Raw genomic sequence first — 19,015 nt, 5'->3', positions numbered from 1 at the left:
ATCGACAAGAAAATGGAAAAAACTGAGGTGTATTTACACAATGGAATACCCAACAATTACAAGAACAAATATTAATTGATACTACAATCTGAGTCAGCCTCAAAAAATCATGCTGAGGGAAAGAAGTCTTACACAAGAGAGCTTAAACTATATGGTTCAATGATTATGAAGTCCTAGAGCTGGCAAATCTAGTCTATGGTGGGGAAAAAAATCAGATTAGGCATTGCCTCTGGGGCAATGAAATCCAGGATTGCCTGGTAAGGAGCACAAGAAAACTTTCATGGACCGGGGCAATGTTCTGCAGGTGTATGCATTCAGCAAATTAAGATTTCTGTACTTCAGTATGTAAATTTTGTCCATGCTTGAACAATGATTAAAATTAAAAAATTAAAAAAAAAATTTGTCTCACAAAAAAGAATTATAAATGAGTATTTAACTCTAGTTAATGATACGTTGAAATAAGCATGGGATGATGCATAGTAATGTCTGCAACTTATCAAAAATAAGGTAGATTAATTGATGGAGAAGGATAGAAAGATGTAGATACCTGATAAAATAGAATAAAATGTAAATTGAAGAATCTAGGTGGTAGATATATGAATATTCACATAATTCCTTCAACTTTATGTTTGGTAGGGGAAAAATACAATGTTGGGACAAAAGGACTAATTTTGTGATCTTAAAATAAGTGTGATTTTCTAGGTCCAAATATTTCTTTCCTAAAATAAGAAAAAGTTGGACTATTTTTCATCTCTGTAAGTCCTTCCAGAAATATGATCAAATTGTGCCCTCTGCCTTGTATCTACATAAAAATTACAGCAAGATTCTGATTGCATCTCCTTCAAAATATTATTAAAATGCAGTTTCCTTTCTAATTACATCTGAGAACTCATATCATCATCAGTTTTTCAGGAACTTAATATCTAGTGTATCGAATTCCTAATGCTATGTATATTTTTTTTTGCTGTTGCCTGGTGAAAATTTTGCTTTTTGGGGGATATCTTCATAAAAAAAATTCTGTGATGATATCTGCCTACTATTTTGTACTAAAGAGCTTTCTAGTAAGATAATTCAGACTTTGACAGGCTTTTTAAATTAGTATTTAACCCGTCTACTTGTTTTTGTTAGATTACTTTTGCACAATCTAATAATGCAAGTCAACATAAAATTAAATAATTAGTATTCTTCTCTTATCTGTTTTAAATTTTAATGTCCTCTGGACAAGCAAATAATATATGTGTGGTTTAATTGCTACTTTTCTTAGTTTGTGTATCACTCATCAATGTGATGTTCATATACCAATCAAATAAAATTTATGAAACATAGAAGATTATAAGAACTCATTCACACACAAACACACACAACTCTGACTACGATTTTAGGAGAGTCACAGATCGATCCCTGAAGGTCATACATGGTCCAGGTTCTATAGCTTCCCCTTAGCTCTGTTTATGAAAGTGTGCACCCGGGAATGCTAGGATGGGTTGGAGTATCAAATCTAGCTCATTGGGATAAGTTCTATTGTTTCAGCCTAAGGGAAAAACAAGGAACATTTCGGACAGCCTCTGATCCGCAGAGTAGAGGGGCAAGAGGGGCTAAGGCGATGATGTGACACCTGACGCAGCCGTGAGGGGCTGTGCTTTGGGGCGGTGATTCTCAGACAGGCTCAGTTCTCCGGGTGCTGGGAAGGATGCTCTGCCACCTGGAGTCCCCCTGCTGCCTCCGCAGCCATTCTAGGAGGGGCGTGACTCTCCCACAGTTTCCATGGAAGGCCTGAACCTTAGCCACATGTGGAACTAGAGGAAACGGCTGGTTCAGGGGGCCACTCAGTGCAGCAGCGCCTCACCAGAGCTGTGGCTCTGGGAATACAGCTTGTGCCACCAGAAGGCTAGCACATCCCCTCCCCTTTCCTTCGGCCACGGACCAATGCATCGCGAGGGGCATTTCATGCACAACAGATATCCTAGCGAAATGATGTTTTTACAGCCTAGAGCAACTCGGCTTATTTTCATCACCATATTTATGGGGAGCCTACAGAATAATTAAATATTGTGGTTCTTCCATGGGTAATTCTTCCCAATCCCAACCCACACTGGTAGCATCTACTATGAGGAAAAGGGAAAACAAATAGCTCTTTCCAAAATGGGGGGGGGGGGGTGGACATTTGTTCATACTTACCTAAAAGTAATTTAGGAAAATTTGATGTTTCAATGTTATGATAATATACTATTGATGTTGTCGTGGCAACAAATCCCATCACGGCCGGCATGAAGAGATGGAGATGCCGCGATTCCCGGCGTCTGCAGAGAGCGGTACAGTGTCAGTGGCTGCAGCAGGTGATTCTGGACAGTCTCTCATTTTGTTTCCAATGTTCTCATTAAAACTCCCTCTTAGCAATAAGATATGTAAAATACAGAATTCAGTGGTAGTTGACAAAAGAACATATAAAGAAAGGAAGATTACGGTGGGAGACAGAATTCTGTTGAAAGGGTCAACGCTGACATGGAGGGCTGTGTAAACACAGCTAAACAAGACCTTAAAATGCATACAACAAAAGCAAATATATAACTGTTCTTATCCTGAGGAGCAGACCTGCTAAAACAATTTAACACCCATAGCAAGTAAGAACAATCAACTGAAAATAAGTGCTAAAGTCTTTGAAAAGTATGTTTTTTTATAGCTTTCATAAACTTTTCAGTGATTCTTCCAGTTTCATTAATTCATTGAATTTACATGTGTTTGTTGGTCCAGGCACTGTATTAGATTTAGGGATGCAGCAGTAAACAAGACATGATATAGTGTCTGTGATCACAAAATTTAGTTTAAAGAGCAATAGTATATAGGAAATTATAACACAGATGAAGAGACTGTGAGTGTAGACAGGGCTAGTGCCTGTGACAGAGGAAGCTTTGTCAAGGAATGGGGTTCTAGACTGAGACTTCATGAGTGGGTCAAAAAACTATGGTACATTTACACAGTGGAATACTAGGCAGCAGGAAGAAAGAAGGAGCTTCTGCCCTTTGTGACAGCGTGGATGGAAATGGAGGGCATTATGTTAAGTGAAACAAGCCAGGCAGTGAAAGACAAATACCATATGATCTCATCTGTAAGTGGAACCTAATCAGAAAAACAAGGAAGCAAGCAAAATACAAACAGAGACATTGAAATAAAGAATAGACTAAGGGTAACTAGAGGCAGGGGGAGGGGGGATAACAAGGGAAAGAAAGGGAAGGGTCTTCAAGGAACGTGTATAAAGAACCCATGGACAAAGGCAAAGGTAGGTAGGATTGAGGGTGGGAGGAGGGGGTGGGTGGGGCAGGGGGGAGGGCATGGGAGAAAATGGAGACAACTGTACTTGAAATACAATAAAAGCAAATTAAAAAAAAAGAATGAGAAATTGCTACACAGCGGAAGAAGAAAGTAGAACAGTTTCAGGCACAGGGCCTAGATACGTTCAAGGGTATTGCAAGCAATTCATTATGATTGCAAGGAGATGAGGCGTCATTCTGAGGATTATAGAGAGCTTCAAGTGGATCAGAAATATGACAGGACAGATTTGCATGGTAGACAGCCCTCAACTCATTTGCATTAACAATGATACAAAATTAAACATATTTTCTCAAATACTTAAATATATTATTTATACAAAAACAGAGAAGAAAGTAACTCGTTTGTGAGTGAGGGAAAGAGAAACATTTGGGAAAGCCATTTCAGAAAGAGGTATGGTTGACAATGGGAACTGAAATATATAAAGGAATCCACTAGTAAGGAAAGTGGTAGAAGAGCACTTCAAAAAAAGAGAACAGAATGTGCAAATACACAGAAGCATGAAACAGTATAGCATCTTCAAAATTCCAAGCAATGTAATGTTCCTTAAGCAGAAAATCTGAGATCAGATAAAGGGCTTTGCGTGCGATATTAGGAGCCGGGCTCTAATCTTGCAGAAAATTGAAATACTTTACCGGGTAAGTGGTATGGTCAGATTTGAGTTTTAGACATATCAGTCTGGTAGTCATGCAGATCATGGAGTTGACAGGTAGTGTGCAGGTCTGAGGTAAGGAGAGAGACACAGAAAGAAAGAGCAGTTAGCCAAGTGTGGGTGTAGGCCAGGTGACGAATGATGAAAGCCTGAATGATGAAAGCCTGAATTAAGCTTTGGCGGCAGAAATATAAAGGAAGTAATACATTTGCAAAATATTAACTGTTAAATAGACAGGACTTTAACAGTGTTAGGGTATGTGGATGACAGCAATGGAGAGGTAGAGAATAATTCCCACAGTGCCTGGGTGGATGGTGGTGTGGGCAAATACGATTTTAAGAGGATGAGCAGATTGGAGAGAAGAAAGTAACTCATTTCAGCAGGAATGCATGAACTAGTAAACATGCAAAGGAAGTTGTCTAATAGGAATATGTAGAGATTTGGAACATGATCAGTGATAAACCTGGAAACATTAGTATAGACATAGTAATGAAAATACGAAAGTGCTAGATACCATAAAAACTAGCTTAAAAACCACGCACCACCTCCCAGAAATAGTTGAAAGTGGTCAAAGAAAAAAAGTAGGAAATAAATATTTCATCAGTACAGGAATTAGGAAATGCTTCTAATACTCTCTAATTATTGAACCAAAGAAAGAATTTTTAAAATCACTCAATATTTAGGAAATTTAAGATAAGCATACTACTTATGCAAGCTTGTTAAATGCTGCCAAAACTATAACCAGAAGAAGAGAGTTTATAACCTTACACATATTCAATAAGAAATAATCATAATAAATTAAGTAGTCAATTCAAGTTAGAAAAAGAACTACAAGACATCATTAAGAGAAGCAATAGTAAAGGAAGAATAAAGATAACAGGATTTTTCTGTAATACTGTAAGGTTTTATATTTACTGTAGCATTCGTTTATTAATGTCTTCTAACCACTCAAGTTTTTGTAATTAGAAAAGTTGTCTAGGTTACTCAAGTAGTTGCCCCAACCCTATCTTTTCCCTTAAGCGCTATTATTTTTAGAGTGTGATCCACAGATCTCAACATTCTGTAAAAGCCTTTATATCCCATTATAGCAGAAAATCTTTAGCAAGAAAGTTAAGAAGAAAATTTTTAAAGTGCACATTATGTAGGACAAAAGAATAATTTCAAAAAAAAGAAAATGATAAAAATAAAAACCTCAATGAAAACATAATGATAGAGAAGACTTTAATATACATTTTTAGAATTTAATGGATTAAATATAAAAATAATCAATGCACCGAACTCTAGTAATTCATCAATAAACTCAACAAAATTTCATTTCCTACAAAGAATGTATATTATTTTCTAACACTCATTAAATATTTGTAAAATAATCAAATATTTTACTATTTTGAAAATGGTAATAAATTCCAAAAGGTGTTCATTTAACAAATTACATGCCCTAATATTAAACCTTTCAAAGTAGACTAAAAAGCAAAGTAGAAATGATTCCTAGACCTAGGAGAGTATCTATACTAGATGATAAATTATTTAGATAGAGATAAAAATGTGAGCACATTACAAATACGTATGCAAAACAGATAAGGATATTTCAAAAGAAAAATTAATAGCTTTAATATTTGTATTACTATAAAAGAAACAAGTTATTTGAATTTAGAAAGTCTTTGCATTGTTTTGCTAATTATAATGAGCATTTGTGATATTTATATAAAAAAGTCCATAAAGATTTTGTTTAAAAAAATAAAGAAGAAAGGAACGATCAGCAGCATCAAATATAGCAATTATGTTAAGGAGCAAAAGGTATCCTTTAAAGTATTGTTAATCTTCATTGGAATTCTTATAGGAGCATGAGAAAACAAACTAAATATTTGGGTTCATAAGTAGCTGGAAGAGGACTTTTGAGAAGCGTGAATAAAAAGAGTACGGGGGGAAAAGTCTAGAGCTAAAGAATGGGAGGGAGTAGGGCAAACTCAAAAGTTTATTTCTGCTTGTTTTTAGCATGGGTCCCTTGTGTCACTACCACTATAAGATAAGATTCTGCCAATAGCATATGCCCCATCATTATTAGTGCAGCCTCTTGCTTTAAGTCTCTGCCTGAACCTGTACATCAACCATGAGGCTGGAAAGGAGAAGTCATCCTTGCCCATGTGATACCACATTTTTAGGAAATATTAGACCGACCAATCTTCCATGTTATACATACAGAAAAATGTAGAGTTGGCCTGTATACACATACATAGTAAGGGAATAAAAAATGAACACTAAGGCCCTGGCTGGCATAGCTCAGTGGATTGAGCATGGGCTGCAAACCAAAGTGTCACAGGTTTGATTCCCAGCCAGGGTACATGCTTGGGTTGCAGGCCATGACCCCCAGCAACCGCACATTGATGTTTCTCTCTCTCTCTTTCTCCCTCCCTTCCCTCTCTAAAAATAAATAAATAATTTTTTTAAAAAAAGTGAACACTAGAATTGGCTATGCTAATAGAATATAGTACAAAAACACAAAAGTGCTTTAAACAATTATCAATAGGAGAACAGCCAATTAGGCTTCTAAATACTTGAAGGCATGGGATATCTTAGAGTCTCTGATTTGTCTTTTTATCAGAAACCACAAGGTGCACATATATGCAAAGAACTGTCATACAACATTATAAAATAACTGGCTGCCTATCAAAAGCTTAGAACTTTCATTCCTCATTAACTGCAACAGCAAAACATAAACAGATGTCAAGGGAAGTTCTTATTCGATAAGAGAAAAATGATTTTTGGAGCTTTCTTTTTAAAAATCTTTAAAGGTTCTTTCCTGTCAATTCTTCAATGAAAGGTATACTATTCAGCAAAATTTTATCATCAAAATTTTCCTCTTACCTAAGTGTATTTTCTGTTACTATACCTTTGTGATAAAAATATTTCCCATACATTATGTTCAAGTTTACAAATAGAATTCATTATATTTTAAATGCCTAATATAAATTTCTTCTTTTATAAGAATGACAAAATTCTTTCAAAAGTAGTGGTTTGGGGACAAACCCTGATTTTAAAATAATTTTGTACTATGCCTTGGTTTGTACTTATATCCTCATAGATTCTTGGACTCCTTTAATGCCTGCTTCATCTATATGTGCTTCTTTATAAAGTAAATCAAAACATCTGAGTATTGGTTATACACTTATATGTAAATATAAAGTTACTAGGGTTATATGCCAATATAGACAATCTTGCTATTTATACCTATTTTAAAAGACAAGGCAAACACCCAAGTGTTTAAAAGGACAGAATTTTCTTCCAGGGCTACATAGAAGAAGGGGCAAAAGACCCAGAAAGTACATCAATAAGTTCTTGTCACAGAGAACTGAACTTGTGTTATCAAAGAAATTATGTAGCAACACAAAAGTCAGGCCAACAGGCATGACCATCATAGATACTGGGTGGCAGCTCTTGTTCCTAAATTATGACCAAAAAGTTAAGTCTGACTTGGTACACTCTTAGCTACTACCCATATCAATGCACTCACATGTATGTATAATGTATCACATTAACTAAGTTGAGTCACTTACGAATCTGAAACTATGCCTTCTGCAATTTCACAAACATGCACAAATAGGAGAGCAAATGTAAGAATCCATCTCAGGTTATGTCCAGGAAAGTGAAGCCATGTGTTGTGATGAATTTGTACTTTTGAGCTTTGACTGCCCCACCCTGAAAAAAAGAAAAGAGTAAAGAGATAAACAAAAGAATCGATTATAATGATGGAGAAAGTTTACATTGTGATATGCTCTGGGGAGTTCATGAAACCTTAGTGCTTTCTAGAGTAACACTACAATTTCTAGAGTGGATATTGTGATCTATTTTCATTATGTTAAAAATAATAATTTCAATTTATTTTTACAAGACTGTCTAGGTTAACATGTTAACATTTATTGCATTGTTTGGGATTAACACCAAGTCCAAGTGACTACATGGTTATTTCATGCTAATCAAAGCTCTTACTCACAGAGAATTACTCAGGGAATGCTGTCTGATTCATTCAAAAAGAAAAAGTTAATGATAATATTAATAAAAGCAGTTTGGTGTCTAAAATCTTTCAAAGCACAGGATTTATGGAAGACTCACAATAAAGGTTGTATTTGGTGATGAAATATAGGACTCATTAGTTGAGTCAACTCTTAATCATAAGGATATCATGTGAGAAAAATTAAGACTGTGATTGAGCCAGCACTTTTCAACAGTGGTAGTGATTCTTTCTAAAAGAAAGCTTGATTGTGTTCATTGTCTACCTTTTAAGTAGCACCAAGAACAATATAGCTTCACCCTTAGCTCATCATTGAAGAAAAAGTTCAAGACTACTGTTTAGTAGAATTCTGATGGCTTCTCCCAAACAGCAAAGTAATACCAACTCATATATGGTGTGCTAGGAAAGAACTCACTTTGGGTCATTTTGTCTCCTGTTTTTCTCATTTTGAATACTGAGAAATCCCACATATGTCAAGAGTGAATGTGTTGGTCACCATGAATAGTGCTGCAGTGAACGTAGGGGTGCATATGTCTTTGCAATTAAATGTTGCCAAATCAAAACAACAAAAGTGTCCTTCAATTGATAATTGGATAAGAAAGTTGTGGTACACATATAAAATGGAATACTACACAACCAAAAGAAAAGATGAAACAATGCCATTTGCAACATCCTGGGTGAGAATATCATGCTAAGCAAAATAAATCAGAAACAGTTAAGAATCATATAATTTCACTCATATGCAGGATATAAAACTGAAAGCAAGAAATGAACAAATAAGAAAAGCAAACAAAAACTCATAGACACAGACACAAGTATGGTGGTTACCAGAGGAAGGGGGTGTAAGGGTGGTCAAGGGTACAGGGGTCAAATACATGGTGGCGAAAGATGACTTGACTGTGGGTGGTGGACGTACAATGCACATGAAGATCATGTGTCATAGCTTGAAACTTCTATATTCTTATTAACAAATGTCACCCCAATAAATTTAATAAAAAGAAAATTTTAAAAAGGAATAAGTGTGTTTTATGTCTGAAATACTGTAGGAAGAAAATTCTTCATGAACGAAAGGGTCCCTGAGCATTCTTTGAAAGTAAAATTGACTCATGTCTTAGTTGTTTCCAAATGAACTTCATTATTGGATGATTACTTACATTTAACATATTTTATTAGAATTTATGCTACAAACTCTTGCAGGCAAGCCCTGTGTCTCTTTTGTAGCATTATAATTTTCCTTATAGCTGATAAGTTCCTTGAGATTTATTTATGTATTCTCACTAACTCGAGTAGCCAATATTAGAGATAAACAGACTGCATTTTCTTCCATTTCCCTTTGACAATGTTCATTTTAATTCCACTTGATTCAAATACCCATTTGCCAGCCTTTGTATTTGATGCTAGAAATACAAATAAAAATGCCACAGTAATTGCTCTCAAGAAGTTAATTAGATGCCAGAAATGAATTCTTAATTGTAGAATTGCAATTTTTAAAATGTATGTTCTGCACTGGTTGGGCAACTCAGTTGGCTAGGGCATCATCCTGATACACCAATGTTGTGGGTTCAGTCCCCAGTCAGGACACATACAAGAATCAACTAATGAATGCAGAAATAAGTGGAAAAACAAAATGATGTTTTTCTCTCTCAAAAAAAAATCAATACAATTTTTTGAAAAAGGATGTCCTACTTTTAGCCAAAGGGCATTCTAAATGTCCTGCAAATAATACCACATAAACGACTAGTGTCTCTATAAATGGCCATTGTAGTACCAATATATTTAATGTCTGTACATTGGTTTAACATGAACAACTGTGTAGCAAGAGTATGCTGGCCTCTGCATGACGTAATATGCTACACAACATAAATTCCCTTCTAGCCTCAGGAAGAGTGAGTTGTTCTAGTAGGTTAATCTCCAGGAAGATTTGTTCCTGCATCTGTAATTGAGCTGACAATGTGGTATATAGTAGTCCTCCCTAACCCTCAAGGGATACATCCTAAGACCTCCAGTAGATGCATGAAAGCATGGATAGTACCAAACCGTACATTTACTGTGTCTTCCTATATTAAATACCTACTATAAATTCTAATTTATGAATTAGGAAAGGTACCCCAAACTAACAAAAATGACTAATAATAAAATATAACAATTAGAACAATACACTTTAATAAAAATTATGAAAATGTGTTCTCTCTCAAAATATTTTTTGTGTTGTACTCAGCTTACCATTCGAATGAAGCACTTTATGGCTTCTCTTTGACACACTGACATTCCCAAACTGTCAACATCACTACTCTTGCATTTTCAGGCCATTAAGTAAAATGAGAGTTACCTGAACACAAGCACTGTGATATCATGACAGTCAATGTGTCAATCGAGGGGGCTGCTGAGTAACTAATGGGTGTGTAGCATATACATTGTGGATACACTGGACAGAGGGATGATTTATGTCCCTTTTGGGGCAGAATGGGGAGGCACAAAATTTCATCACGCTACTTAGAACAATGTGCAATTTAAATCTTATGAATTGTTTAATTCTGGAATTTTCCATTTAGTAGTTCTGGACTGCATTTGACTATAACTAAAAACCACAGAAAGCCAAACCAAAAATAAGGGGGGACTACTATAGTCATCTCTGTTAACTTTAACATACCTGTTTCACTGGACCATCCCAGGGAACATCCTGGGCAAGTATTGCATTTTACTCATTTTCCATTCTCTTTACCTAGTGCAAAGCAAGGCTCAACAAATGCTTTAAATCTATCTCATATAATTCTCTTTTCTCTCTTTTTAAAAAAAACATTGCTGTTACTTAATGTCTATTGTGAGATGGCGTGTAAATTCTATTTTACCTATAGAATGTTATATGCCAAAAATTAAATAATTGGAACACACAAAATACTTGCTTGTTCTCTTCTTACAGTTATATATCAGTTTTCATGTTAGAGAAATTAATCAATATTATACCTCAGCCATTAATAAGAGTTTTTTAAAAATAAATATTAGGTGATATAATATAGAACAGTACATTACTTACCAATAAACAATATTGGAAAAGTGATAAACAACAGGAAGACATGAGGAACCAGGTTGAGGGCATCCACAAAGCAGGAATTTTGTAAAACACCACTATAGATATTATATGAAGAAATGTTGTTACCACAGAATGAAAGGCTCATTTCTTATTATATGGTTCACTCTGAAATGAAGAGAAAAAGAGGAACGGCCTCTTATTATTAAATTTTCCTTCATAAAATTATAGCCTTAAAAAGGTGTTATCTTAAGTCCTGAGAAACACCATGAAATGTTAGTGGACTCATGCACAATTCACAGAGGAGGATACTGAAGTTGAGATTGGTTCAGTAACTTGTCAATCAGTAGAGTAGCTGGCATCCCCACCCATCTGTCTGACCATAAACTATGTTTGTCCCACTGTATCACACAGCCTCCAATCTATTTTTTAAAGAAAATATATTATCTATTCTTATTAAAGTAAGTAGCAGCTTAAAATTTTAATCTCACTGGATTTCATTGTTTTTTCCATATTTATGTCATCTGGGACTCTGAGTTAGATTATTAAAGACTGGCAATGGTTTGAATAACTAAAATGGTACTTGTCCTCTCTTCTTTTTCGTTGATAATTTATTTAGCAATGAATATGAACAATATTTTTTTCCTGGAAAATAATAGAGTATTACATAGAAAAGATTGGCCACAAAAGGTAAACTACAGGGGAAACTGAATTTCAAGCAGAAGTTTTATAAAGCACGATGTAAATAGAACTAGTTAGAAAGCCTATGTACTTGTAGTCTATTAAAGCTTATGTGAAGTTCCTTTCACATATTATTTCTGATTAACCCTTTGTAAAAATAATTTAAATGCTCTCAAGTTGAGACGTCTTCTCATCTATAAAAAAAAAGTCACTCTTAAAAAAAACCTCAAGGTTATATACTTGGCAAATCCTTATAGCAATAAGATTCTAAGATAGTAAACTAAATAATTAAAAAGGACTTGAGATTTTTTAAAATAACAGTAAAATGGAAGTTATGAGTTTATAATTATATGTTAGATGTATTTCTGGTAAAGATGAAAAGTACATAAACTAAACACTAATAACTAGTAATGGAATTTTTAGTAAAGGTGATAAAAGAAAACTTTAAGCCCCCTCTAAACTGACAAACATGTATAAACTGTCCTATTTATTTTAGCTGGTTTTATAATTTTATCCAAAATTATAATATTCCAACTGGCCACACTATCATTATCACTGAGTCAGATGCTAAAAAATAATCTGAATTTGCACAACATACACTTTATTAGCTCCAAGCATCACCTGCTTAGTATTTAATCAATCTTAAAACCAACCAGTTAAGTAACCTTTTGACAAATGTGTGTGACTGTGGAAAGAAAATATCAGAGAAGTTCAACAACCTGAAAAAGTCAAAGAACAGTTTCAGCCATGCACCGGATGCCTGGGATGCCAGGCCGACACCCAACTAACTATGAATGTACTTATTAATGCTGAGCGTGTGCTAGACACCAGGAACCCAACACTGCATGTGACAGAACAGTCCTCATGGTCTTAGACTGTACAGACCACACTAATCCCAATAGTTCTGGGTCTAATGGAAAAGTTATCATCTAAGAGACAGCGAAATATACAAGGACATTGTCACAGGGAGGTCCCTACTCCAGACTGGTAAAGCAAAAGCTTTAGAATGATTTATTCCTTCCACCAAAATCTCTAAGCTCAGATTCCCCCTGGCTCCCAACCTGTTCACTGTCTCTTTCACCACATCTCCCCTTTTGCCTTTTCTCCTACCTCCTTTTCTATCTTCTCCCTTGGACCCTTAGCCTCTTTCTCTAAAACCCAGTGTGCAGGTGCCACATTCTAACAGCCAGTCCATACTGCAGCCCAACATGGACCAAAAAGAGGGAAGAAATAAACTTGTAGGTATATCGAAAATCATTGTGTTTACCTAAAGAGTTTTTTTATTCACTCAGTATTTTTAACTAATTTTTAGATCTCCGAATGCCATTCAAGGTTTCCCTACCCAGGTTAGGTTAGGAAGGCTTTGGGAAGGACACAAACTGGTGCTCTTGCTGGCTAAACTCTGCCCCCTGACATCTTTCAGCCCCGCCCCTTCTGGATCTGTCCAGTTCAGCCAAATACTGACTGAGGCCCACATCAAGGAAGGGGGAGCAGGAAGGGAGAGTGAGACAGGAAGACATGACATTTTCCTCACGAGCACAAACCCACCGAAAGATGTTCAAGTGTTTATGACCATGGATACAGCTGGAGAATTTGATTGAATACACTTTAAAGACAAACATCAACAGTGAAATTTTGATTATAGGGATGGTCTGCAGAGCAGAAAACAAGAAGAAAATACTCCTTGATGACCAAACATAATTTCACGGCAAGAATACTACTCTGGGTATTCTTATTCTTTGAAAGGCACTGCACAAAGAACTCCCCTCAGAGTTAAAAAAAAAAATTGGATTTGGTTGACAAGCGCAAAGTACGGGGAAACTAGTACTCTTCTCCGGTTATCCAGCAGAAAGTGTCAGTTCTAATGCAACAGCAATCCCTGGGAATTTAATATGCTGGAAACACCTAAAGAAAACATGCTAAAAGCAACATTAAAGCTTTCATCCTTACAGGCACAATAACTCATTTTTTAGTTATCCAGAGATTAATCAAATTATGTTATGAGAAAGAAACATGACATCTTAAAGAACTTATTTAGGACTTTATCCTTATCTAGGACATTTTCAGGATGAGATCAGTTATGAAAACAAACGTAATAACATCTTTAAGTTATTCAGCCAATAGTTCATAAAATGAGAACTAAAATATGCCCGTCTGTTTATCTATCTGCCTATGAACGACAGATCCAAGTGGGAAAATCACTGGGGAAAAAAAAAACGAGCATTGGCTAAGGATCTGAACGCACCCATTGAGTTCGATAGCAAACGCAAGGAAATGCTGGAACTACTCAGCAGGTAAGATTCCTTAGACGGACACTCCAATGGGATATTTTAAAATCTCTAACTGAACAAATAAAGCAACAAATAAATACCTTGGACAATCTGACGCTGCTTCAAACCCCTACTGGTGTACTCGCTCTACCTTCAACACACCGGCTTCCTACACTGGCTTAAGTGTACATTTCAACCCGGGAAGCAGAACTCCTAAAAAGCAAAGAGTAACAAAAATTAAACAGATAGAAAGCTACTTTGTGAACAGTACGGGAAATGTCTAAGAGTAAAAAAAAAATTAGTAATGACTCCTTGCACTGTCTCCAGTTGGTTTAAGTAGGAGCCGCCAGAGCTTTGCTAGGAACGCTGGAAACCTGATCCCCACGCCCTCTCATCCCGGCGGAGGCCCTTTCCCTTAATCCTAGAAATAGCCTCCGAGAAGACAAGCGCTGGAGAGTGCGCGGGCGCCCTTGGGTTGCCGAAACGTTAGATTCAAATCTACAGTTTACAGTTATTCTTAAAAATTGTTAATGATACTCATGTAAAAGACGGACTCACTTACTCCGAAGGCAGAGTTTTCCTCCCCTAGCCGAAGCACGCAGCGCGCCTGAGTGGATTATTTTTAGGGTGGTGGGAGATCAGCTGCTGCCTCCTATCGAGTTTCTAAATTGCACAAACTGCTCTGGGCTGGGGCGGATGCCGCAACTCCGAGGCAGGAAACGAGGCAGAAGCCCCGAGCGCAGCGCCTGCGACTGGAGACCCTCCCCACCCCCGCTCAGCCCAGCTTTTCACATGGGAGCCGTCAACTTGGGGCACACTGTGCAGAGATTGTGCAAACAGCAAGTAATTTGCGCCCCCCAAACTTCATTTAGACACTGAAACTTGAAATACGTGATTCAGTGATTCACCGGAGTCGGGTTTTTAAACGTCAAAACACTACGCAAGTCACTCGCATTCCTTCTCTCCCCGGGCTCTTCTTTGCGCCCTTTTATTAACCACATAAGGAAGCAGATTTGGGGGTTTCACCATTTTTCCCTGAGCAGACCAGTGAAGTGAAAAGCTTACTCCAGGCAGAGGAACCGGCTTACGGGCCGTGCTGGTGCTTGTGAATGCCTCCCAGGAACAAGGCAGGCTTAAGCCGAATAATTGCCCCGGGGACCTGGAAAACTTGCTTACCCAGGGGCCGCGCTGCCACAAGGCATCCCTTGCCCTAATGCCACAAAAGTGGGACTTCGGCTCCCACGGCTGCACAAACCGTTCCCCCTACTCTTGTTCCCCACCAGAGACCATTTATTCTCAAGATGAAAATGTGTTTATAATACACTCACCCCACAATAATTCCTCCCCACCCCCCAGGACACAAGCCGTAAATTTGTCCCAGAAAACCTTCATTCATTAACACTCGCTTTCCTCAGGCACTGCTCAGTCAGATTGAAAGAATCACTGTTTTCAGCAACTGCCCCAACCTGATAGATGATGGTCAAGCAGGTGGGCTGCTGCCTCTGTGGCTGCGTGCGCATCCCCCAACCCAAGAGGCGCTGCTCCAGGACCTCCGGCACCGGAGCTGGTACCTGGCATGAACCTCAAACCCCTGCGGCCTCCCAGCCTCTCTGACTGTGGGCAGAGGCCGATTCCCGCCTGCAAGCCCCAGGGGATTTCCCCATGGGCACCTCACTCTAGGAAGGACGCTGCATTCTTGGATGGGTGCCGGGCCTCGTCCAGCAACAGAAACATGAACCCGCGGCCGCTAGAGGTCTGCAGGGCCTCGTGGGGTGGCACCCAGGAGGGTCCAGAAGACTCTGGCCCTGCGGCCTTTAAAAGTTTGGCAACTGCACCCTCGAGCTGTTTGATGCGACACAGGCGCAGGGTAAAAAAGCATGCTTCAGGAATGGGAATCTAGACACAACTGTATTTGAACAACAATTAAAAAATGATTTTAAAAAAGAATGGGGATCTGGACATACTGTGGGTAAAATCCGGGAGACCCCGTGAACAAGAAGAAATGGGAACCAGAGGCTCCCAAGGCTGCAAATAATTCCCAGATATAGGATCTGGGTGTGACTATACAGAATCAAATTGATTTGGGGATCTTAATAAAATTAATTAAGATTATTTAGAATGATAAATGCTTATTGTAAAAACTTTGGAAATTATATAAAGTACAGAGAGGCAATGAGCCCCAAACCTATAAAACTAGTGAAAACATTCTGTTACATTTTAACAGAAACAAGCCATATAGTGCAGTGATGAAAAGCATGGATATAGAAGCTAGTCCGCCGTCAAACCCTGCTATCCCATGTGTTACCCCAGCGACTTGGGCAAGTTACTTAGTTACTTTGTGAATCAGCTTCCTCAGTCGTTCAGTGGTACAAATAAAAAAAAAAAGTATCATAGGTTTGATGTGAGGGTAAATAACATAATCCCTTTAAAGTGTTGAGAGAGTACCTCTTCAGGAAAAGGTAACACTTATGGTATGTTTATTATTTTTCTATGCATATTTTATATTGTTGGGAATCACAAAACTATTTCCTCACAGTATCTTTTAAAACCATTATTTCCCAATGACATTTTAAAATCTTTATAAAAATAATTTAAATGGCTGCATAGTATTCCATTGGGTGGCTATACCAAACATTTAAATCCATTTTTCTATTGTTAGGCATAGACTTGCCAAATTTTCATTGCCATATATAATTCTATGATAAACTTTTTATAAGTTTTTTTGTGTTGGATAATTTCTTTAAGATACATTATCTGAAAAGTGATTACAGAGTCAAAAGTAGTACATATTTTTAAGGCTGAGAATACACAATGCAATATTACTTTCTTACAATAGTTTGTATCAAACTGTGTGATATGACCTCTTGTAACAGTGAAATGTTTGGCTCCCCCCACCCCATCTTGTTCAAGCCTGCTTTCGTCCTAAAGCTTTTAGGTTAATAACTTTTTGCACACAGACACAATAATCAGTAGAGGAATTCTGTTTATGGCTTGAGTTTTACAAAAGCGACCCCTTACCAGAAAGTTCCTCTCCCAAAGCGATAAGGGAAGTATGCACTGTTTAGCAAATATTTCCAGGAACCTTGTGATCACACTCACTTCAGCTAGGGTCAACAGACTAAGTACAATCTTCCTCTGACCCCTGCTAGGGCCTGGATGTCTGTGGTCCTCAGTCACCTCTTGCCTCTTCCATCCCTCCTTCCCTTTAACTCCTTTTTGAAGACCACTAGGTCTCTCATCTCCTCTATCGGCAAATTCTAGATCAATAAACCTTTCGTTACTCCAAACTCTGACATTTTGAGTTTTGGCCTTTTGAAGCTTCAGACACACAGACTTTGGATCAGTAACACTATTACTACCAAACTCTCATTGGATATTCTTATTTTTTTAATCTTATAATTTGACAGATAATACACAACTCTTTTTCATTAACATTCAGTGTTTTTAAAGTATATTTTATTATATTATTATGGTTGTCCCAATTTGCCCCCTTTGCCATACCCTGCCCACTACCTACATTCCCTCCAGTGATCCCCTCCCTTAGTTCATGTCCATGGGTTGTACATGTAAGTTCTTTGGCTTCTCAATGTTCTATACTATTCTTAAAATTCCTCTGTCTATTTTGCACCTACCAGTGATGCTGTTTAATCCTTGCACCTTTATCCCTTCTCCCCCTTCCTCCTTTCTCCTAGCTGATAACCCTCCAAATAAGCTCCAAACCTATGATTCTGTTCCTGTCCTGGTTTGCTTAGTTGGTTGCTTTTTTTTTTAATTCAGCTGATGATAGTTGTGAATTTGTTGCCTTTTTGATGTTCGTAGTTTTTATCTTATTTTTCTTAAATAAGTCCCTTTAACATTATATGTAATACTGGCTTATTAATGATGAACTCCTTTAGCTTTACCTTGTCTGAGAAGCACTTTATCTGTCCTTCCATTCTAAATGATAGCTTTGCTGGATAGAGTAATCTAGGTTGTAGGTCCTTGCTTTTTACCACTTTGAATACTTCTTGCCAGTCCCTTCTTGCCTGAAAACTTTCTTTTGAGAAATCAGATGACAGTCTTATGGGTATGCCTTTGCAGGTAACTCTCTGCTTTTCTCTTGCTACTTTTAAGATTCCCTCTTTAACTTTTGGCTTTTAATTATGATGTGTCTTGGTGTGGTCCTCTTTGGGTCCAACTTGTTTGGGACTCTCTGTGCTTCCTGGACTTGTATGTCTATTTCTATTTCCTTTACCAAATTAGGAAAGTTTTTTCATTATTTTTTCAAATAAGTTTTTAATTTCTTGCTCTTCCATATCTCTTTCTGGCAGCCCTATGATTCAGATGTTGGCACATTTGGAGATATCCCAAAGTCTTCTTATACATTCCCATTTTCCTGGATTCTTGTTTCTTCTTTATGTTCTGGTTATTTCTTCCTTATGTTCCAAATCATTTATCTGAATCCTAACTTCCTTCCCCTCACTGTTGGTTCCCTGTGGATTTTTCCCTATTTAACTTAATGTAATCTTCATTTCTTCCTTTATGTTGTTGCCTTACTCAGTGAGTTCTCTGAGTATCTTGACCACCTGTGTTTTGAACTCTGCATCTGGTAGGTTGTCTATCTCCATTTCATTTAGTTCTTTTTCTAGGGTTTTGTTCTGTTCTTTCACTTGGGCCATATTTATTTGCCTTCTCTATTTAGCAGCCCCCCTGTGTTTGTTTCCGTGTATTAAGTAGAGCTGCTTTGACTCTCCATAAAAGGCACCTATAAATGTGTAGGTCAGAGTGTTAGGCCATAGTGGGGCAACCCACTTCACCACTTTGCGGTTCTGTGCGGGGGAGCACTGAGAGAGGGGACTGTGCTACTGCCTGGCTTCTGGGAGTTTGCTGGACAATTGCCCCATATCCAGTCATCTCACCCACTTTCCGTATGTGACTGGCACCCTTTGAGCTCTTGCCCTGGTTTTGAATCCCAGAGTGGGTGGGTTTGCGTATGTTTTAAGATTGTGCAAGTTCTTTAAGTGAAGCTTCTTGAAAATCCCTCAGTTTAGTCTGCCACCCCAAACCCC

The 19,015-nt window shown here is 37.5% G+C and overlaps 1 protein-coding gene across 6 annotated transcripts in view; it reads right to left on the bottom strand.

Annotated features, from left to right (window-relative positions):
• The window catches only part of ABCC9 (ATP binding cassette subfamily C member 9), a 115,067-nt gene extending 99,568 nt beyond the window's left edge, over positions 1–15,499 (bottom strand). For 3 of the 6 annotated variants that reach the window (XM_036019260.1, XM_036019262.1, XM_036019263.1), the window contains exons 1-5: positions 14,526–14,759; positions 14,069–14,180; positions 11,023–11,184; positions 7,534–7,675; positions 2,179–2,300 (exon numbers count right to left, since the gene is read on the bottom strand). In XM_036019260.1, the coding sequence (XP_035875153.1) occupies positions 2,179–2,300; positions 7,534–7,675; positions 11,023–11,164 (406 nt within the window). In that variant the 5' untranslated portion in view covers positions 11,165–11,184; positions 14,069–14,180; positions 14,526–14,759. Of the gene's footprint in view, positions 1–2,178; positions 2,301–7,533; positions 7,676–11,022; positions 11,185–14,068; positions 14,181–14,525; positions 14,762–15,295 lie in introns of those variants that run through there. The other 3 variants (XM_028532451.2, XM_036019264.1, XM_036019261.1) reach the window with 2 other exon arrangements.
• Between the last annotated feature and the right edge of the window lie 3,516 nt (positions 15,500–19,015).

This window comes from Phyllostomus discolor, chromosome 2 (assembly GCF_004126475.2).
Source record: "Phyllostomus discolor isolate MPI-MPIP mPhyDis1 chromosome 2, mPhyDis1.pri.v3, whole genome shotgun sequence".
Taxonomy (NCBI): domain Eukaryota; kingdom Metazoa; phylum Chordata; class Mammalia; order Chiroptera; family Phyllostomidae; genus Phyllostomus; species Phyllostomus discolor.
The sequence above is the reverse complement of the archived record's forward strand: the minus strand, read 5'-3'. Positions and strand labels throughout refer to the sequence as shown.